Source organism: Ranitomeya variabilis, chromosome 1 (genome assembly GCF_051348905.1).
Source record: "Ranitomeya variabilis isolate aRanVar5 chromosome 1, aRanVar5.hap1, whole genome shotgun sequence".
NCBI classification, from domain to species: Eukaryota; Metazoa; Chordata; class Amphibia; order Anura; family Dendrobatidae; genus Ranitomeya; species Ranitomeya variabilis.
Genome location: NC_135232.1, coordinates 378,966,321 through 378,989,668, shown reverse-complemented (window position 1 = coordinate 378,989,668; position 23,348 = coordinate 378,966,321). Strand labels below are relative to the sequence as shown.

Below are 23,348 nucleotides of genomic sequence, written 5' to 3'. Positions count from 1 at the left end.
CCCCCTGACATCCCCAGCTTAACACAGACATTGCTTTCCAGTCAAGGACTGGGTTATGAGATTGTAACCATGGTAATCCGAGCACCAAAACGTCATGTAGATTGTACAACACAAGGAAGCGAATCATCTCCTGATGGTCTGGATTCATACGCATAGTCACTTGTGTCCAGTATTGTGGTTTATTACTAGCCAATGGTGTAGAGTCAATACCCTTCAGAGGTATAGGAACTTCCAGAGGCTCTAGATCAAACCCACAGCGCCTGGCAAAGGACCAATCCATTAGACTCAAAGCGGCGCCAGAGTCGACATAGGCATCCGCGGTAATTGACGATAATGAACAAATCAAGGTCACAGACAGAATAAACTTAGACTGTAAAGTGCCAATTGAAATAGACTTATCAACCTTTTTTGTACGTTTAGAGCATGCTGATATAACATGAGTTGAATCACCACAATAGAAGCACAACCCATTTTTTCGCCTAAAATTCTGCCGTTCGCTTCTGGACAGAATTCTATCACATTGCATATTTTCTGGAGCCTTCTCAGAAGACACCGCCAAATGGTGCACAGGTTTGCGCTCCCGCAAACGCCGATCAATCTGAATAGCCATTGTCATGGACTCCTTCAGACCTGTAGGTGCAGGGAACCCCACCATAACATATTTAATGGCATCAGAGAGACCCTCTCTGAAATTCGCCGCCAGGGCGCACTCATTCCACTGAGTAAGCACAGACCATTTACGAAATTTTTGGCAGTATATTTCAGCTTCATCTTGCCCTTGAGATAGGGCCATCAAGGCTTTTTCAGCCTGAATCTCTAAGTTAGGTTCCTCATAAAGCAACCCCAAAGCCAGAAAAAACGCATCCACATTGAGCAATGCAGGATCCCCGGGTGCCAATGCAAATGCCCAGTCTTGAGGGTCACCCCGCAGCAAGGAAATTACTATCCCAACCTGCTGTGCGGGATCTCCAGCGGAGCGAGATCTCAGGGAAAGAAATAATTTACAATTATTTTTGAAATTCAGGAAACGAGATCTATCCCCGGAGAAAATTTCTGGTATAGGAATTCTAGGTTCAGATATAGGAGCATGAATAACAAAATCCTGTACATTTTGAACCTTCGTAGCAAGATTATTCAAACCTGTAGCCAAACTCTGAGGATCCATTTTAATCAGGTGAGATCAGAGCCATTCAAGGATTAGAAGGAGAGAGAGAGACAAAGGCTGCAATTAGAGCAGAAATGCAACTAAGTCAACTATAGAGCAAGCTCAGAGGAAAAAAAAAAAAAAAAAATCTGCAGACTTCTTTTTCTCTCCTTTCTTCTGCCAACGGTTTTAACACTGGGCCGGCCATACTGTCATGGTTCCCAATGGCAAGGGAACGTCAGAGAACATAAATAACAGAACAGCTCTTGGGTGATGGAATCTCGAGCTGACCGTGAGCTAAACCTACCCACACAACTAACAGTGGCCGGGTGGCGTACCTACGTTTTATCCCTAGACGCCTAGCGCCAGCCGGAGGACTAACTAACCCTAATAGAGGAAAAGACAGACCTGGCTTACCTCTAGGGAAATTCCCCCAAAAAGGAGACAGAAGCCCCCCACATATATTGACGGTGAGTTCAGAGGAAAAGACATACGCAGTATGAAGGTAGGTTCAGCAAAGCGAGGTCCGCTTACTAGATAGCAAGAAGATACAATAGGGAACTTCACGGTCAGCTGAAAACCCTATTAAAGTACCATCCCGAAATTACTTTAAGACTCATGTGTCAACTCATGACACCGGAGTGGCAATTTCGGCCCACAAGAGCTTCCAGCTACAGAAAAATAACATAACTGTGAACTGGAACAAAAATGCAAAACAAACTTAGGACTAAGAGTCCAACTTAGCTGATAGTAGTCTAGAAGCAGGAACATGCAACAGAAAGGCTCTGGTTACATTGATGGCCGGCACTAGAATAACTGAGCAGCAAGGCTAAATAGGATACACCCATATCCTGATGGAAACAGGTGAACAGAGAAAGTGAAGCACACAAGTCCAGTACCACCAGTGACCACCGGGGGAGCCCAAAAACCAAACTCACAACACCCCACCTTAGCAACTGTACAGTATATACTCTTTGGCGCCATCGCTCTCATTCTTTAAGTCCTCATTGTTCACATCTGGCAGCTGTTAATTTGCCTCCAACACTTTTCCTTTCATTTTTTCCCCATTATGTAGATAGGGGCAAAATTGTTTGGTGAATTGGAAAGCGCGGGGTTAAAATTTCACCTCACAACATAGCTTTGACGCTCTCAGGGTCCAGACGTGTGACTGTGCAAAATTTTGTGCCTGTAGCTGTGACGCCTCCAACACTTTTCCTTTCACTTTTTCCCCATTATGTAGATAGGGGCAAAATTGTTTGGTGAATTGGAAAGCGCGGGGTTAAAATTTCACCTCACAACATAGCCTATGACGCTCTCGGGGTCCAGACGTGTGACTGTGCAAAATTTTGTGGCTGTAGCTGCGACGGTTTAGATGCAATCCCGGACATACATACACACATACACACATTCAGCTTTATATATTAGATTATAATGTACATACTGGAGATCTCTCTATAAAGACACAGAATTGACACATCCAGTTACAGACCCAAATAAAATGGATATCATGGACCTGAGCTGAGGGTTTTCTCTCTTTAATCACTGTATTCTCAGTAGTTCTCCTGACGTCTTCAACCTTTTCCAAAATCTGCTCTTGGTAACATACATCTCGCCCTTATGTTAGAAGAAATATTCCTGTACTGTGAGTAGAGCAGATCTTGTGAGTGTGAAGGCATAGGGAATCATACTATTTAGACGTGCTTTTATCTGTGTGCGTTGTCAAGTAGAGAAACTGAGGCTTATGCTTTGCTTTAATCTGTTAGAACAAGCTTGGTGACACTTCTCTGCATGCTGCTGCATGGAAAGGATATGCCGACATCATAGAATTGTTGCTCTTAAAAGGTGAGTTTGTTACTTTTTTTTTTGTCGTCACAAAAGGAGCTATCTTATTGTTACCGTATTTTCCGGCGTATAAGACGACTTTTTAACCCCTGAAAATCTTCTTAAAAGTCGGGGGTCGTCTTATACGCCGGGTATCGCCTTGTACGCCGGGTGTATATGGTGGGTGGGGGGGGGGAGTGGTCCTGATGACGACGAGGGGGCGTCTCACAGGAAAGTGAGTATCCCCTATTACCTCATCATAGCGCTGCAGCGTGGGGTCTCTGTGCTGGGAGCGGCGGCTGCTGTGCTGTGGGGCGGCGGCTCCTCTTCTGCAGTGTGGGGCCTCTGGTGCTGTGGGGCGGCGGCGTATCTTCATGCAGTCGGGGCTCCTCCGGCATCTCCCTAAAGCCCGGAGTCCCCGCTGGCAGCTCCATCGGTACAATACGGTGGCCTCCGGGAAAATGGCCGCTGCTCAGATTCAGATCTCGTGTCTCGAGATCTTGGGACGAGATCTGAATCTGAGCATGCGCCGCCCCCAGCGGCCATTTTCCCGGAGGCCACCGCATCGCACCTATTGAGCTGCCTCCGGGAAAATGGCCGCTGCTCAGATTCAGATCTCGTCTCCCGAGATCTCGGGACGAGATCTGAATCTGAGCAGCGGCCATTTTCCCGGAGGCCACCGTATTGTACCGATGGAGCTGCCAGCGGGGACTCCGGGCTTTAGGGAGATGCCGGAGGAGCCCCGACTGCATGAAGATACGCCGCCCCACAGCACCAGAGGCCCCACACTGCAGAAGAGGAGCCGCCGCCCCACAGCACAGCAGCCGCCGCTCCCAGCACAGAGACCCCACGCTGCAGCGCTATGATGAGGTAATGGGGGATACTCACTTTCCTGTGAGACGCCCCCTCGTCGTCATCAGGACCACTCCCCCCCCCCCCCCCCCCCAAAAAAAAAAAAGGCACATATTCACCGGCCCTATAAGACGACATACGGTGTATAAGAAGACCCCCGACTTTTAAGAAGATTTTATATTTTAACTGGTAAAGTTGGGGGGTCGTCTTATACGCCGGAAAATACGGTAATAGGAACGTTCATCAAGTAAGAAAGAGTTGAATGTGAATCATATGACTTTTACTTGACGTCTATACACTTATCAGTCATGTGATTGCATTTTCCAATGCCCTTAGCGTAGGGATGTCAAACTCAAATACACAGAGGGGCAAAATTAAAAGCTTGAACAAAATCTCAGGCCAACCTTCATATTTTTGGAAAAAAAAAGGCTACAATCGAGGAGGTTTTTCCTTATCAAATATAATTGTGAACTTTTTCATATGGAAACAAACTTAAAGGGTTGTCCCATGAACAAAGTAGATTATAATAAGTAGATCTTAGAGTAAAATATTGGATTAAATATGTATTAACAGAGGATAAAAAGCTTTGAATAATACAGATAAAGTATTTTATTTTGCCAACAAAAGTGCCCGAAACACAGTATGATACCCCCACAATGAATTCTGCCACATACAGCATGATGACCCTACTGTATTGCTCTTCACAATCCCCTGACAAAGAATTGTGACCCCCCCCCATCACAGTTTGATTCTCCAATTGTAATCCCCACATAGCCCTCCTTACAGTATAATGGGCTCCACATAATCCTCCATACAGTATAATAGGGCCCCATAGTTCTACATACAGGATAATGGGGCCCCACATAGTGCTCCATACAGTATAATGGGGTCCCACATAGTGCTTTATAGTTTATTCACCAACAGGATATTAGTACCATCCAACTCTTGGAGATTCTATTCTGTGATTTCTATTCATTTTTTCCTAATCTATTTTGGTACTATCCATTCACTATTTAATGTTCATTACATTTAACATGGTGTTATAAAAAATATTTCCACATGTATTCTATTTTCTTTATTATTTTTTAAGTATCTTCAGAAGTCAATTTACCACTTGTTAATGTTAGAAGTGTGTTCACAAAAGGAAAGAGTTGTGCATCAAAAAAACAAAAACAAATTGTAAAGTGACCATGAGCGGAGCTCGGACTGGTTTAAACCTCTGTGTCCTCTGATATGCATGAATTGTTTTTATAGGAGCAAGGACGGATTTACGGAATAATGAGAAAAAATTGGCCTTGGATATGGCCACTAATGCACAATGTGCCTCACTGCTTAAAAGGAGACAGGGACAAGGTACGTAAACATTTTTCAATGATTTATGTTCTTAAAAAGGTGGTTAACATTTTAAAATTCTTCCTCTTTCAACCTACAAAGTTTCTCCTGTGGTACAGATGCCACTAATCACAATTCTTCATGATTTTCTTTACTTCTTTTGTGGCTTTTTTTCCCCATGCATTTTTCCAATCCTGTAGAGAAGTCTATGGGAAAATGTAATAAAAAAACGTTCCAGCGACCCAAAACTACTGAGGAGATATGTGCGCCGATTGTTTTTAAACTAAGGCAAGCTTAGCGAGATTTTCAAGCAGAAGACGCTTCTGGAAACTAGCGTTTTTTCCTGAAGCTTCCTTGAATAATACCGAAACTGCTAGTGTTTTATTTAAGCCAAATTGATGGCAAAGTGCTCCAAAAGACGTCCATGATTTTTTTACTACCATTTTCTAGTTTTTTCACTCCCATGGAATAATGAAGAAACAGGCTACTTTCACACATCAGGTTTTTGGCATAAGGCACAATCTGGCAAATTTTTTAAAAAAATGGATCCGTTTTTTTTTTTCTTGCAGAATCTGTTTTCCTCATAGAGTTGTATTAGCGCCGGATTGCGCCTGATGTCCTAACGTTTCATCCGTTTTTTGCCGGATCCATCAAAAATTAGTTTTCCGGCGGACAGAGAAAACGTCCAAAAGAACGTTTTTTTCTGTCCGGCGGAAAACCGCACAGCGACTGATCCGGTAAAAAACGTATGAAACGTAAGGTGAAATGGCCGAATCCGGTGACAATATCCAGTTTTTTACACAAATCATTCATTTTGCCATTCTGGAAAATCTTTCTTTCTTTCTTTCTTTCTTTCTTTCTTTCTTTCTTTCTTTCTTTCTTTCTTTCTTTCTTTCTTTCTTTCTTTCTTTCTTTCTTTCTTTCTTAAAACGGATCCAGCAGCAAAACTGATCCGATGCATCAGTTTTTCACTATTTGCGACGGAGCAGTTTTTTAAAAAAATTGGCCGGATTGTGCCTGAAACAAAAAAAACCTGACGTGTGAAAGTAGCCTTAGAATTTTTTTTATTTTTTAAAACAAAATCGATGGCGAAACACTCCCCCCAAAAATGTGTGGTCTCATTCTAAGCATCTTTCCCATTGACTTGCATTGTAAAGAACAGAACGTTGTCCGAGCAGAAAACAGTTTTTAGAAACCTGAAGCATTTAACCCCTTTACCCCCAAGGGTTGTTTGCACGTTAATGACCGGGCCAATTTTTACAATTCTGACCACTGTCCCTTTATGAGGTTATAACTCTGGAACGCTTCAACGGATCCCGGTGATTCTGACATTGTTTTCTCGTGACATAATGTACTTCATTATAGTGGTAACATTTCTTTGATATTACCTGCGTTTATTTGTGAAATAAACGGAAATTTGGAGAAAATTTGAAAATTTTCCAACTTTGAATTTTTATACAATTAAATCACAGAGATATGTCACACAAAATACTTAATAAGTAACATTTCCCACATGTCTACTTTACATCAGCACAATTTTGGAACCAACATTTTTTTTTGTTAGGGAGTTATAAGGGTTAAAAGTTGACCAGCAATTTCTCATTTTTACAACACCATTTTTTTTTTTTAGGGACCACATCTCATTTGAAGTCATTTTGAGGGGTCTATATGATGGAAAATACCCAAGTGTGACACCATTCTAAAAACTGCTCCCCTCAAGGTGCTCAAAACCACATTCAAGAAGTTTATTAACCCTTCAGGTGTTTCACAGGAATTTTTGGAATGTTTAAATAAAAATGAACATTTAACTTTTTTACACAAAAAATTTACTTCAGCTCCAATTGGTTCTATTTTACCAAGGGTAACAGGAGAAAACGGACCCCAAAAGTTGTTGTACAATTTGTCCTGAGTACGCCAATACCCCATATATGGGGGTAAACCACTGTTTAGGCGCATGGCAGAGCTCGGAAGCGAAGGAGCGCCATTTGACTTTTCAATGCAAAATTGACTGGAATTCAGATGGGACTCCATGTTGCGTTTGGAGAGCCCCTGATATGCCTAAACATTGAAACCCCCCACAAGTGACACCATTTTGGAAAGTAGACCCCCTAAGGAACTTATCTAGATGTGTGGTGAGCACTTTGACCCACCAAGTGCTTCACAGAAGTTTATAATGCAGAGCCGTAAAAATAAAAAATCATATTTTTTCACAAAAATTATTTTTCTCGGTCCCCCATGACAGCACTACGGAGAGAGGGGATCCGCCCTTCAGGGACAGGAAACCTACAGATAAAAGGGCGGTACCTCTCCCTCGCATCAGTTGGTTTCCTTTCCCTGACGGGGAACCTCTTCTCGGTGGTACCTGAGAAGCCGTATCGCGGACCGGGACCGGGCAGTCGGGTTCCGGCAGCGAGGAGGCTCCTGCCGCGGCTTGTCCGGCACCCGAAGCCGCCACCGCTGGAACCGAGGGGTTCTTCAGGGTGTGCGGGGGAGAGACCGCCGCCAGACCCTGAGGGAGGAAGGGGCGCTGGTCACCCGGAGCTCCTGTGCCGGCTACTGCACGCTCCGGGTGCAGAAAGATGGCCGCCGCTCCGGAAATGCGGCATTAACTTCCGGGTCATCTCCGCGCGCATGCGCGGTAATCTCCTCTCCCGGGTGGATGTGCGCAGGACCGGACGTGCGGGTAGAACGCCGGAGGTGGCGCCGGATTCAAATAGGGAGATGGTGCACACAGTGCAACAACTATCTCCCTGTAACCATGGAGGACAGCGATCCACAGCAGCTGCACCCCAGGCCGCAGCACCATAAGAAGGTGGACCCCAAGAGCTCCAGAAGAAGTGGGTCTAGCAGTCGGTCCACGCAGCGCAGCAGATCTGCTGCAAGGACTAACTCCCCTCCTCAAGAGACTCCTCTACCAGACCCGGGCCCTCCTCCAGAATCGGTACCTGCCTCCACATCCGAATGGTGAGTGATCTCCGTGAAAGTACATATTTTATAATGGGGTTCCCTCTTCTCCCTTACTAGGGTAAGAAGAGCCTGGAGAAAAAGAAAAATAGGGCCTGCCCCACCTGTAGCAAAGCTTTGCTGGTAACCTGGAGCAAAAAGCTTTTTACAAAGCTTGCATTCAGCGTTTATTGTGTGAAGAAACCCCTGATTTCGCATCTGAACTTAAAACTATAATTAGATCTGAAGTTCAGAATGCCCTGTTATCTTCCAAAAAAGGGAAGGATAAGGTGAAGGAGACTGTATATTCCCACTCTGTCCGATCCTCATCTGAGGACGTGGATTCTGACGATTCCAAATCCTCCCTATCTTCCTCCGATGAAGATTCGGGCCGTCATTGCTTCCCACTAGAGGAAGTGGACACTCTAGTAAAAGCCGTCAGAGCCACTATGGGGGTTGAGGACCCCAGACCCGATAAAACGGCTCAAGATATAATGTTCGGAGGTCTGGGACAAAAAAAGCGGAGAACTTTTCCATTAAATTCCAATGTCCAGACACTGATCAAAAAAGAATGGGAGAAACCGGACAGGAGAAATTCTTCAGTGCCCTCGCTTAAAAGAAAGTGTCCCTCTGAGGACGAGGCATCCACTTCTTGGGACAAGGCACCAAAATTGGACGTAGCAGTGGCCAAAGCCTCGAAAAAATTTGCGCTCCCGTTTGAGGATATGGGCACCCTCATAGACCCTTTAGATAAGAAAGCGGATACCTTTCTTAAAGGGGCATGGGAATCGGCTGGAGGTAGCTTGAGACCTGCAGTTGCAGCGACCTGCACCTCCAGGTCTTTGATGGTGTGGGTTGACCAGCTGGAAAGCCAGATTAAGGATGGGTCACCCAGGAGTAAATTGCTAGACTCAATCCCTGCAATTAGGGCAGCAGCAGCGTTCCTAGCGGACTCCTCAGCGGACTCAGTACGTTTAACATCCAAGGCCGCTGCCTTCTCCAACGCAGCTAGAAGAACCCTATGGCTTAAGAGCTGGCCAGGGGATCTCCAGACAAAGCTAAAATTGTGTTCTATCCCATATGAGGGGAATTTCTTATTTGGGGAAACCCTGGATGACATCCTCCAGAAAGCTGGAGACAAAAAGAAGGGGTTTCCAAACCTGGGACCAGCCCCATTTAAACAGTCCTTTCGGAACCAAAATTTTTTTCGTCTGAGACCTCCCAGAGAACAGAATAAATGGGAAGAAGGGAGAAGACGAGATAGAGGTTACCTTTTTGGCAACATCTCCCGTGACAAAAAGCCCTCCAAATGACATTTTCCCTACGGTGGGGGGAAGGCTCACCTCATTTCTTCCTGCCTGGAAGAAAATATTCAACAACACCTGGATTTTAAAACTCATACAATCCGGTCTAAAAATAGATTTTCTTTCTCCCCCCCCCCCCCGAAATTACATAGTGACAAAAGCAAGGTCTTCGGCAGCGGAACAAGCGGCATTAGAGAGAGAAATTATTTCCCTACTGCAGAAATCCGTAATTCAGGAAAACTCCCCTCAAGAAATGGAGGAAGGGTTTTTCTCCCCTCTGTTTCTAGTACCGAAACCCGACGGGTCCTTTCGGACAATTATAAACCTAAGAAACTTAAACAGTTATGTAAGAAATCACAAGTTCAAAATGGAAACAATAAAGTCTACAATAAAAATTATTTTCCCAAATTGCTACATGGTCGTGATAGACCTAACCGACGCATACTACCATGTGCCCATCCACGAACAATCTCAAAAATTTCTCAGGATGGCGGTCTCCTTAGAAGGAAAAATAAGAAACTTCCAGTACAGGGCCCTCCCGTTCGGGATCTCAATTGCTCCGCGAATATTCACGAAAATAGTAGCGGAAATGATGGCCCACATAAGGGAACAAAACATTATCATAGTCCCTTACTTGGACGATTTTCTTATTGCAAGCGACTCGGCTCAAAGTTGCAGACAACAAAGAGACCGAGTAATGTCTATTCTAACGGACTTGGGTTGGCTCATAAATATAAAAAAATCAAAGTTGGAACCCTGTCAAGTACAGGAGTTCCTAGGGCTGACGTTAGACTCCCAGGTTCAAGAATGCCGACTCCCTGGCCCCAAAAAAGACAAAATATTAACCATGATAGCACAGACCCTACAAAACCCCTCCATGACTCTAAGGAGGGCAATGTCACTACTGGGCTCTCTATCTTCATGCCTGCCGGCGATACCTTTCGCACAATTCCACACAAGGGAGCTTCAGTGGCACATACTAGAATGGCAGTTAATATTAAAAAACAATTTGGAAAGCAGGGTCACTCTAAATTCCTCTGTTATTCATTCCCTTCTCTGGTGGGGAAAGAACCAGAATATTTCAAAAGGAATTCCTTGGGTACCAAAAATATCTCGGGTAATAACAACCGATGCGAGTCCCAGGGGGTGGGGGGCCCACATGGAAGACAGAGTGGCTCAGGGCAACTGGTCAATTCAGGAACTGTCAGCATCCTCAAACCAAAAAGAACTTTGGGCGGTGCATCGTGCTCTTCTATCTTTCCTAACCTACATTCGGAGACATCATGTCCGAATTTTCTCGGACAACATAGTGACAGTAGCATATATAAATCACCAGGGAGGAACAAGGTCTCGGTCACTGATGAGTTCCTCCGCCAAAATTATCAGCCTTGCGGAAAAAAATCTATCCCTTTCTGCGCTACATATTCAGGGTTCAAAAAACGAGAAAGCAGACTACTTGAGTCGAACCCAGTTGAAACAAGGCGAGTGGTCCCTGAATCAGTCTGTCTACAACCAGATCACGGGAATGTGGGGAACCCCAACAATAGACTTGTTCACCAATTGCAAAAACAAAAAAGTAAGCAAATTTTGCTCACTAAGCCTGGAAGGGAATCCCCAAGCTCTGGATGCCTTTCTGATCCCATGGACACACAAGCTGACATACGCTTTTCCGCCAATCATTCTGATTCCGGCAGTTATTCGGAAGGTCAGATAGGACAAAACAAAAATGATCCTTATTGCCCCTTTCTGGCCAAAGAGGACATGGTTTTCCTGGCTAAGGATGCTATCGGTCTCAGACCCATGGGTTCTACCGAATTTGCCAGACCTACTACAGCAAGGACCAATCTTGCGTTTGACAGCCTGGCTTTTGAACGGGGACTATTAAAAGAAAGGGGCTTCTCAGACAACTTAGTTGCTACATTGTTAAAATGTAGAAAACCTGTTACTACTAAAATATATGGGAAAACATGGAAAAAATTCTTGTCTATTTCCAAAGTAAAAATCCAGGAGGATCCCTCAATTAATAAAATACTTGAGTTCCTACAAAAAGGTCTGGAACAGGGGTTAGCGGTTAGTACTCTTAAGGTACAGATAGCAGCCCTGGGAGCACTCTATAACCAGAATATTGCAGCTAACCCATGGATAATAAGATTCATTAAAGCGGTAACAAGAGCAAAACCTGTAGTTACCCAAAAGATGCCCCCATGGGACTTAAATTTAGTTCTCTCGGCGTTATCTAGTCCTTCATTTGAACCCATAGACATGATTCCCATTAAAACACTATCACTTAAGACGATTCTTCTGGTAGCCTTAACATCTGCGCGCAGAATAAGCGATATTCAAGCCTTATCCTCTAACCCACCCTTTACGAAAATAATGGATGATAGTCACTCTTAGACCTGACCCGGCCTATTTGCCAAAAGTGGCGTCAAAATTCCATAGGTCACAAGAAATATCCCTGCCGTCCTTCTGCCTGAACCCCAGAAATGAGAGAGAGCAGAACTTCCATAATCTAGATGTCAGAAGATGCCTAGTCCAATACCTAGATTCCACCAGGGAGTATAGGAAGGAAGGCTCTTTGTTTGTCTGTTTTCAGGGTCCCAGAAAAGGATTCCGGGCATCTAAAGGTACTTTGGCAAGGTGGATAAAAGAGGCAATAGCGTTGGCATACTCATCCATGGGGAATGCGATCCCGGACGGTACAAGAGCGCATTCCTCAAGAGCAGTAGCTACCTCATGGGCTGAGAGGTCAGAGGTATCAATAGAACAAATCTGTAAAGCGGCCACCTGGTCATCACCGTCAACCTTTTTTAGACACTATAGATTAAATCTAGCCTCTGTGTCCGTCTTGACCTTCGGTCGAAGGGTTCTTGAGGCGGTGGTCCCTCCCTAAGCTTAGTCTCTGCAATTCTCTCCGTAGTGCTGTCATGGGGGACTGAGAAAGTCATAGTTACTCACCGATAACGGTGTTTCTCCGAGCCCATGACAGCACTCGCTTATTCCCTCCCATCACGAGTGCGGTGAGCACCTTTAATTACATATGATTTATATAATATAGTCTAGGCACGGGGTTCCTTTTTTTAAGAAATGTCATATGGTTTTTTCTCTGTTGTAACTAACCTGGAGGTCCTCCGATGCTCTGTAAACCAACTGATGCGAGGGAGAGGTACCGCCCTTTTATCTGTAGGTTTCCTGTCCCTGAAGGGCCGATCCCCTCTCTCCGTAGTGCTGTCATGGGCTCCGAGAAACACCGTTATCGGTGAGTAACTATGACTTTTCGCCCCCAATTTTTTATTTTCCCAAGGGTAAGAGAAGAAATTGGACCCCAACAGTTGTTGTCCAGTTTGTCCTGAGTACGCTGATACCTCATATGTGGGGGTAAACCACTGTTTGGGCACATAGCAGAGCTCGGAAGGGAAGGAGCGCCATTTGGAATGCAGACTTAGATGGATTGGTCTGCGGGCGTCACATTGCATTTGCAGAGCCCCTGATGTAACTAAACAGTAGAAACCCCTCATAAGTGACCCCATATTGGAAACTAGACCTCCCAAGGAACTTATCTAGATGTGTTGTGAGAACTTTGAACCCCCAAGTGTTTCACTACAGTTTATAACGCAGAGCCGTGAAAATAAAAAATTTTTTTTTTTTTTTTATTGACACACATTTTTTTTTTAGCCCCCAGTTTTGTATTTTCCCAAGGGTAACAGGAGAAATTGGACCCCAAAAGTTGTTGTCCAATGTGTCCTGAGTACGCTGATACCCCATATTTTGGGGTAAACCCCTGTTTGTGAGCACGGGAGAGCTCGAAAGGGAAGGAGCACTGTTTTACTTTTTCAACGCAGAATTGGCTGGATTTGAGATCGGACGCAATGTTGCATTTGGAGAGCCCCTGATGTGCCTAAACAGTGGAAACCCCCCAATTATAACTGAAACCCTAATCCAAACACACCCCTAACCCTAATCTCAACTGTAACCCTAACCACACCCCTAACCCTAATCCCAACCCTATTCCCAACCGTAAATGTAATCCAAACCCTAAACCTAACTTTAGCCCCAACCCTAGCCCTAGCCCTAACCCTAGCCATAATGGGAAAATGGAAATAAATACATTTTTTTTAATTTTTTTATTTTTCGTAACTAAGGGGGTGATGAAGGGGGGGAGTCTGATTTACTATTTATAGCGGGTTTTCTAGCGGATTTTTAGGATTGGCGGCCGTCACACACTAAAAGACGCTTTTTATTGCAAAAAATGTTTTTTGCGTTACCACATTTTGAGTGCTATAATTTTTCCATATTTTGGTCCACAGAGTCATTTGAGGTCTTGTTTTTTGCGGGACGAGTTGACGTTTTTATTGGTAAGATTTTCGGACACGTGACAGATTTTGATCGCTTTTTATTCCGATTTTTGTGAGGCAGAATGACCAAAAACCAGCTATTCATGAATTTCTTTTTGGGGGTGCGTTTATACCGTTCCGCGTTTAGTAAAATGGATAAAGCAGTTTTATTCTTCGGGTCAGTACGATTACAGCGATACCTCATTTATATCATTTTTTTTTATGTTTTGGCGCTTTTAGACGATAAAAACTATTTTATAGAAAAAATAATTATTTTTGCATCGCTTTAGTCTGAGGACTATAACTTTTTTATTTTTTCGCTGATGATGCTGTATGGCGGCTCGTTTTTTGCGAGACAAGATGACGTTTTCAGCGGTACCATGTTCATTTATTTCCGTCTTTTTGATCGCATGTTATTCCACTTTTTGTTTGGCGGTATGATAATAAAGCGTTGTTTTTTGCCTGTTTTTTTTTTTTTTAGCGGTGTTCACTGAAGGGGTTAACTAGTGGGACAGTTTTATAGGTCGGGTCGTTACGGACGCGGCGATACTAAATATGTGTACTTTTATTGTTTTTTTTATTTAGCTAAAGGAATGTATTTATTGGAACAATATATATTTTTTTTTTACGTAATATATATATTTTTTTTTACATTTTTAGTTTGCCCCGGGGGGGCATCACAGTAAAGTGACAGATCGCCGATCTGACGTGCACTTCTCCTGGCGCCTGCTCTGAGCAGACGCAGTGAAGCCACCTCCCTGCAGGACTCGGATGCAGCCCCGTGGCCATTTTGGATCTGGGGCTTGCAGGGAGGAGACGCTCGGTACAAGGTGAGCACATCGCCTTGTACCGATCGTCTCAGGGAAGCACGCAGGGAGCCCCCTCCCTGCGCGATGCTTCCCTGTACCGCCGGAACACTGCGATCATGTTTGATCGCAGTGTGCCGGGGGTTAATGTGCCAGGGGCACACAGTGCCGGATGTCAGCTGCGATAGTCAGCTGACACCCGGCCGCGATCGGCTGCGCTCCCCCCCCCCCCCCGTGAACGCGGCCGATCGCGCTGGACGTACTATTCCGTCCTTGGGAAGTAGGGCCCACCCCACATGGACGGAATAGTATGTCCAATGACAGAAAGGGGTTAAACTACACCAAAAAGACTGAACAAAAGTGTTTGTTATATAGAAATGCATGCATTCATTCTTTTGAGCGATTTCTGTGCACTGAAAGCAAAGTGGAATGCTGAAAAGATGCACTGCTTGCAGTGTGTTTAATAACTTCCTATAGGGTTAAGCTAACATCTGTCTGCGCAACTTTATGCCTAAAATTCTTGGCCAATCATGTGTTTTTAGGTAAAAAGCCGTTTTGCAGATAAGTTTCATGAAAAATGTTGCCTATTTTGGGTTCTACAGCTTCTTTATATCGCAGTACTTGATTCACAGTTAATGGGGTATTCCCATTTCCAAGATCCTGTGCCAATATGTAGTAGGTGTATTAATCTTAGCAAATGCCTCCAATTAGATTCTTTTTTCTTCCGATTAGCTATGTTGCTTACCCCATGTGCAGAGCATTGGTTGCTTAGGTATGCAGGGTTACAACCACTCATATAGTGGCAGCTGTTAGTGGTCGTAACCTTGCATACCTAAGCTTCTGCAATGCCCTGCATATGGGGTAATAGTGAGTCAGAAAAACTGTACTACATTTCTAAATGGATGTGTTTGCTACTATTTGAGATGGGAATATTGCTTTAACCCCTTTCTGACATTGGCCGTAATAATACGCCGATGTTGGACACCCTCCCTATGGTGTGAGCCCACATCTCTTCCGGCACATGTTAGCTTTTTTGAACAGCTAACGTGCCGCTAACAGCTGTGGGAGGAATCGCGATCTGCCCGCGGCTGTTAACTAGTTAAATAACACTTTCAAACTCTGACAGCGACATTTAACATGCACTTCCAGCAAGCGTGCCGGAAATCCGCCCATTGGTGACCCGGGTCACCGATGGGTCGGCATGACTAAGGTCTCCTGCAGACCTCTGATTGTCACTGCCGGGTTGCTCGATAGTCGGCGCTCATAGCAAGTGAGTAATTCTGCTACATACAGGTGATCTGATCATCGCCTGAATGTTTCAGAGCTGATCGGGTTATGGCAGTTTCTAGTCCCATGGAGGCTATTTAAGCATGCCAAAAGTAAAAAAAAAAAAAAAAAGGTTTTAAAAATATGAAAGGTTAAATCACCCCCCTTTCTCCCCATTCAAAATAAAACAATAAAAAAATCAAACATGCACATATTTGGTATCGCTGCAACCTATCAATAACAAAAAATGATTAACCTGATCGCTAAACGGCATAGCGAGAAAAAAAAATTTAAAACGTCAGAATTACGTTTTTTTTTGTCGCTACGACATTGCACTAAAATGCAATAATGGACAATCAAAAGAACGTATCTGCACCAAAGTGGTGTAATTTAAAACGGCTGTTCGGCCCACAAAAAATAAGCCCTCACCCAACCCAAGATTAAGAAAAATCGAGACGCTACGGGTGTCAAAAAATGACTCAATTTTTTTTATTTTTTAAACAAAGTTTGGAATTTTTTTTCACCACTTAGATAAAAAAAAAAAAAAAAAACCTAGACATGTTTCATGCCTATGAACTCTTAATGACCTGGAGAATCATAATGGCAGGTCAGTTTGAGGCTACTTTCACACTAGCGTTGTGTGATGGCCGTCGCAATGCGTCGTTTTGGAGGAAAAACGAATCCTGCAAAGTTGCCCGCAGGATGCGTTTTTTTCTCCATAGACTTGCAGAATGGGCAGCGGATGCGTTGTAAAACTGCATCCGCTGCCCACGTCTTGCAGAAATTTTACAGCATGCGTCAGTACGTCAGCCCGACACACTGCGACGGGCCCGTACCGACGCAAGTGTGAAAGTAGCCTTAGCATTTATTGAACATAGTACAAAAGCAAAAAAAAACAAAACTGTGGGATTGCACTTTTTTTTTGGCAATTTCACCGCACTTGGAATTTTTTTTCCTGTTTCCAGTACACGATATGTTAAAACCAATGGTGGTGTTCAAAAGTACTACTCTTCCTACAAAAATCAAGCCCTCACATGGCCATATTGACCGAAAAATAAAAAAGTTATGGCTCTGGAAAGTAGGGGAGCAAAAAACTAAGACGCAAAAACGAAAATATCTCCGGTCATGAAGCGGTTAATCAGATCAGGTAGTGTCGAGCTGTGAAAGAAGAATGCTTATAGAATACTAGATGGTAGCCCGATTCTAATGTATCGGGTATTCTAGAATATATATGTAGTTTATTTATGAAGATTTTAGAATAATACATTGAATACACAGGATTCGGCCGGCCGGGCGCGACCAATTAGCGAAGCGTGGTTCAAATCCCACGCCAATTCGCGGCCGGACTGCGCCTGTCGCTGATCGCGGCTGGCCACGTAGTATATAGCACAGCCCACAGAGTGTATCAGCCCACGTAGCATATAACACAGCTCACGTAGTACATAACAGCCCACGCACGTAGTGTATAACACAGCCCACGCACGTAGTGTATAACACAGCCCACGCACGTAGTGTATAACACAGCCCACGCACGTAGTGTATAACACAGCCCACGCACGTAGTGTATAACACAGCCCACGCACGTAGTGTATAACACAGCCACGTAGGATATTGCACAGCCCACGCAGTATATAGCACAGCCCACGTAGTATATAGCAATGTGGGCATCATATCCCTGTTAAAAAAAGAATTACAATGAAAAATAGTTATATACTCTCCCTCCGTTGTCCCCCCGGATCCAGGCGAGGCATTTACCGATGCTCCTCGCGACGCTCCGGTCCCAAGAGTGCATTGCGGTCTCGCGAGATGACGTAGCGGTCTCGCGGTCATCTCGCGAGATCGCAATGCATTGTGTGGTCACCGGAGCGTCGCAAGGCGCTGGAAAGGCCTGTTCTGGTTCCGGGGGGCCTACGGACGGTGAGTATATAACTATTTTTTATTTTTTAAATTATTTTTAACATTAGATCTTTTTACTATTGATGCTGCATAGGCAGCATCAATAGTAAAAATTTGGTCACACAGGGTTAATAGCAGCGTTACCGGAGTGCGTTACACCGCGGCATAACGCGGTCCGTTAACGCTGCCATTAACCCTGTGTGAGCGCAGACTGGAGGGGAGTATGGAGCGGGCACTGACGGCTGGGGAGTAGGGAGGGACTAATTCTCGGCCGGACTGTGCAGCCGCGACCAATGAGTGACAAGGGATTTCCAGGACAGACAGACAGACGGAAGTGACCCTTAGACAATTACAGTATATAGTAGATTATGTCCCTACCCTTCTAATTATTTACAACTTAAAGCGAACTTGTCAGCAGGATTTTGTTAAGTAACCTACAGACACTGTCAGGTTAGCAGTGTTAAACTGATTAAAATGATACCTGGAGTGAAGAAATCCATCTTGTGGTTCTTGTGTAATCAGAGTTAGAAGTTTTTAGTTAATGATATGCCCATGCAGGCAGAACTGTAGGACAGAGTCTTATCTTCCTGCCCTAAGCCAGAGAAACCAAGGAAAGACCCGTCCACAGGCCGCCCCGAAGCACAAACATGTTCCTCATCATAGATAGACTGTTTGTGTTTTGGGACGGAACTGTAGGCAGTGTCTTATCTTCCTGCTTTAGGCTAGAGAAACCAAGGAAAGACCTGCCCACAGGCCGCCCCGAAGCACGAGCTGTCTGTGTGTGTGTGTCTCTCTCTATGATGAGGAACATGTTTGTGCTTTGGGGCTGCCAGTGGGCCGGTCTTTCCTTGGTTTCTCTGGCTTCGAGTAGGAAGATAAGACTCTGGCTACAGTCCCGCTCTGGAGCACGGGCATCTCATTAACTGGAAACTTCTAACACTGATTATACAAGAACCACAAGATGGATTTATTCACTCCAGGTATCATTTTAATCAGTTTAACAACTGACAACCTGACAATGCCTGTAGTTAACTTGATAAAATCCTGCTGACAGGTTCCCTTTACATAGATTATTAAATCAATCAGATAATAGAAAACAGCCCTCCAAATTATAGACTATACGTTAGCCTAACGGTCCAAAATTTGTAATGAACACTATTACAAAATCAGTTGCATGTATTTAACCTCTTAACATACATTAATTGCATGTATTTTAACATACATATTTGGCAAGAGGTTTCTCAAAATAAGTAAGGAAAATATGAAGGTGAAAACTCAAAAATCAGTATAAACACAAGGGACCCCAGTAAGCATAATTAAAGCAACAGAGGATCAAAGAGTTTATTCAACCATAAGATAACTTTTATTAGCATTATTAACACATTAAAAACAAGTCTGAACAGGGTATCACTACCAAAGCAGGAATAATTAAGGGATCAGTAATGGAAAGTATAGCCTGAGTACAGATATGTAAGGCAAGTAAGTTTGTTCAAAGCGTGAAGCCCTGTCTGTTATATTGCAAATAGATGCTAATTGCAAATAAAGTAAATTCTTGTCAGGCAGTTAATCGGTGTGCATAAACAGTGCAGCAGTAAAGAGTTAATGTGAACACAGTCATGGTTAAGTCTGGCACCCACACATGAAACCCAAGCATAATGTAACGGCCTCATGTAAGGTGGTAAATGTCAGAACATGATCAAATGTATTGAGTCATGATAAGGTAAGGTGCGTACTGTGCAGAACAAAGATATAAGGAGCATGTGTTGGGCTAGTACTGACAAGATAAGAGTGAGAGGATCCCAGCCTGCCGCCTCTACACACGTTTCGCCATATCTTCATCATGTTTGGCAGATACTGGGTTCAGGCTGTGTTATACAGCCTGCAGCTGCTTATAATAGCAGCAAAACTTTGATTTAAGCTGCTAGCTTCATCTCTGAAAGCGGCATATATATAATTTTTAGCTACATACTGAAGTGCAAATGTATTGTAATATGCAGTACAAACAATAAGATGTTTTGCAGGTTCAAGCCCTCTGCAGAGACTAAAGAAGTAAAGAGAGAAAAAATAAATGGTCGGGTCACTCACTCTTCCCTCTTTTCAAAATAAAGATCTGAAAAAAAAATTGTTGTCTGTAAAAGTCCAATCTATCAGGATGTAAAATTATTTAATCTATATGGTAAAGGCAGTACTGCAAAGAAAAAAAGCACATTTCCCTAAAATACAATACAATAAAAGCATTGTATCTACCCCAAAATTGTACAAAATTGTTTATCGACAGAAAAACCGTTATTACCTAACAACAATGGCAACATAACTATTTTTTACTTTTTTATAATATACTAATTTCAGATTATTTTTTTTACTGCTAAAATAATGAAAAAAAACAAAAACTAGATTGGTTTGCCATAGTGGTACTGAGCTGTAGAATCCTGTTTCCAGGTAATTTTTACAGCACTGCAAAAAAAAAAAAGCAAAAATAATGTGGTATTGTGTATTTTCTTTTCACCAGGCTTGACATTTTTTTCCCATTTTTAGTAAATTATATGGTAAAATAAATTCTGTCATTCAAAACTATAACTTGTCCCACAATAAACAAGACATTGTATGGTTACGTGACCGAGAAATAAGAAAGTTATGATATTTGGAATAAGCGGAGGAAAAAACAAAATCGCAAAAATTAGAATTAACCATGGCGGTCAGGAGTAGCGTTAAATATACCACTGAAGTTGGCCTTTGTCCCTTTAATGCCAGGAGCACGGTATCCTTTCCATGATGAAGTCCTGTTCAGAACCAGGTCTTTGTGAGTAGAAGTTCAGCACTCAGAATCTGCACCCAGAATTGTGGAACACATGTGGCTCAGTATGTCTACTCGGTGGCCAGCAGCATACTCTATTTTTTACCTATTACTGTCAGGCATATGTTGGTCATGCTACCAACACGTGGACACAATCTGCCAGTTTTACTATAGAGAAGGAGAAACCATGTTGATTTCATTAATCCTCTGCTTAGTATATATCTCGAGACGTTATGGATCTCTTCATCCTTCACCTTTGTTTTTGTAGACATTGTACGATCGTCCAGCAACGCAGAAGAATACCTTGATGATGAAGACTCTGACTAGTCGTCTGCGCGATGGTTCCTCTAGAAATCCTGCAATTCCGTGCACGTCTTCATCTGAAGAGCACCCAAGCTATGCAAAGAGTCAGCGGGAGAACGTTATCAAAACTGTCTAATAGAAAAGCCACCCTTGTTCTTCAGCCATTAGGACCTCAGTGCTGGTCCAAAGAAACCTGCCTTGTGGTGGTGGTCGGAAACAAGACTAGGGTTGTCTTTTAGGCGGTTATGATAAAGGAGGCCCAGTATTTCTGTAACATTATGCAAAATGCCTTATAATACTGTTTCCCTGGAAGAAATTGAATCCATTCCATGTTTGTTACCCGCGTCCACCTAATAGGAGGTCATTTGGTTTTCCTATGCCTGCACTTGACTTTTTATACTACTTTAAATGTTTCTTTTTGTTCAGCGTCTAACAACATCCAACTTTGATCAGTGTCTTTAATTTTCATCCGCTCTTCACCTAATAAATCTTCATGATCAAAATATTTTAAGTGACTGAAAAAACCCAAAAAAACTTTTAACATAAATTAAATGTTTATTTTTTTTTTTTAATTATTTGACAATCAGACCTTGGTTGTATTTAACTTTTTGCATATAATAAATGGTCTTTAAAGTCTTTAAATGGATCTTGTATTGTAATGATGCAACAGCCTTATGACACATGCACACATTATTAAAGCGGATTATCCTGAAGTCATTAATAAAACAATTGGTATCCAATATCACGTGAAAAAAATCCCCAAAGCATCTCTATTCTGCCATAGATGCGACGTTTATACCTGCCATCGGTCTTGTCCTTAAGTCATTATCTATTTTCTAACTCCATGTCATTTTTTTGTGTCCACGTATGTGCTGATTAATTTCACAATATATAGTGGTCAAGTATTAATTTAATAAAGAGCTCTAAATTCCTTCCATAAATATAGTCAGAAGCGTAACATTTTGTCTACCACTAGAGGGCGCTTACTGCATGCTATATACATTGATCTAAACAATAACATGCAGTTAGCGCCCCACTGACCTTAGCTGAACGTTATGTAGGGATTCTGGAGCTTTGTATCTATTCAACCTGCTTCCCACTGTGACTAATTTTGATTTTTGCACTTTATTTTTTTTTTCTCTCTTTCTTCCAAGATGTAAGATTTTCTTTCCCTATCTATAAAGCTATATGAGTGCGTGTTTCTTCTGGAAGAATTTTGAGGTTTTGAATGACAACTTGCATATGTACGATCATACAGTGTGCAAGTCGTACAGAGGAATGCAGCACTCTTGAAATTAAGTTATTGGGGTGTGATCGCAGAACTATCAAAAGTTTTGTTGTAAATAGTCAACAGGGTCCCCCAAAAAATGTTGAGAGAATAAAAAGCGCACATTAAGTGCTAAAGTTCTGAGACCTATTAACCCCTTCCCGACATGCGTTGTACATATACTGCTCTGAAGTATATGTACGGTGTGGCCTCACGGTGAGCACCGCGGCGATTGGGTGTGGGTGTCCGCTCTGTGAGCACTGATCGCGGACATTTAACTCCTATGATGCCGCTGTCAATAGTGAGGAGCGTCGCAGAAATACTATGCTCCCCGTCTGCTCAAATCAGCACAAGGTGATGTGATCGCTTTCACCGGCCGCAAGATGGCGTCTGGGTCCTTCTGGGAAGGTGGCTTGTCAGTGCCTGCTAAAAGCAGGAGCTGACACAATTCATCCTTGCCTGTCAGATGCTGATATGATGCTCTGCATTGCAGAGTATCAGATCAGCAATCTGTCAGTATAAGGCTGCCGTCACACTAGCAGTACTTGGTCAGTATTTTACATCAGTATTTGTAAGCCAAAACCAGGAGTGGGTGATAAATGCAGAAGTGGTGCATATGTTTCTATTATACTTTTCCTCTAATTGTTCCACTCCTGGTTTTGGCTTACAAATACTGATGTAAAATACTGACCAAATACTGCTAGTGTGACGGCAGCCTTAGAATGATGTCCCATAGTGAGACAATGTAAAAAAAATAAAATAAATTAAAAAGTGTAAAAAAAAAAAAAAAAGTAAAGAGAAAATTCCCCAGATATAGAACAAAAAAAAGAAAAAATATGAATCCAATAAATACATTTATCTAAAAAAATAAAAGTACAGGTATCGCTGTGTCCAGAACGACCTGCTCTATAAAACTGACCCACTAGTTAAGCCCTTCAGTGAACGCCGTAAAAAAAAAAAAAAAATCAATGCTTTATCATATCGCCAAACAAAGGGTGCACTAAAACACGATCAAAAAGAATGTAAATGGTATCACTGAAAACTTAATTTTGTCCCTCAAAAAAAACCAAGCCACCAGACATCTTCATCAGCGGAAAAAGAAAAAAGTTATAGCTCTCAGAATAAGGCAATGCAAAAATAATAATTTTTTCTATAAAATAATTTTTATTGTGTAAAAGCGCCAAAACATGAAAAAAAACTATATAAATGTTGTTCCATTGTAATTGTACTGATCTGAAGAATAAAGTTGCCTTATCAATTTTATCACACACTGAACGGTATTAAAA

The 23,348-nt window shown here is 42.9% G+C and overlaps 1 protein-coding gene across 1 annotated transcript in view; it reads left to right on the top strand.

The window, feature by feature from the left end:
* OSTF1 (osteoclast stimulating factor 1) overlaps window positions 1–21,431 on the top strand; it is a 68,784-nt gene extending 47,353 nt beyond the window's left edge. Inside the window, exons 8-10 of the mRNA XM_077249029.1 lie at window positions 2,908–2,986; window positions 5,072–5,170; window positions 20,761–21,431. Of these exons, the coding sequence (XP_077105144.1) occupies window positions 2,908–2,986; window positions 5,072–5,170; window positions 20,761–20,819 (237 nt within the window). The 3' untranslated portion in view covers window positions 20,820–21,431. The remainder of the gene's footprint in view (window positions 1–2,907; window positions 2,987–5,071; window positions 5,171–20,760) is intronic.
* Window positions 21,432–23,348: the final 1,917 nt, after the last annotated feature.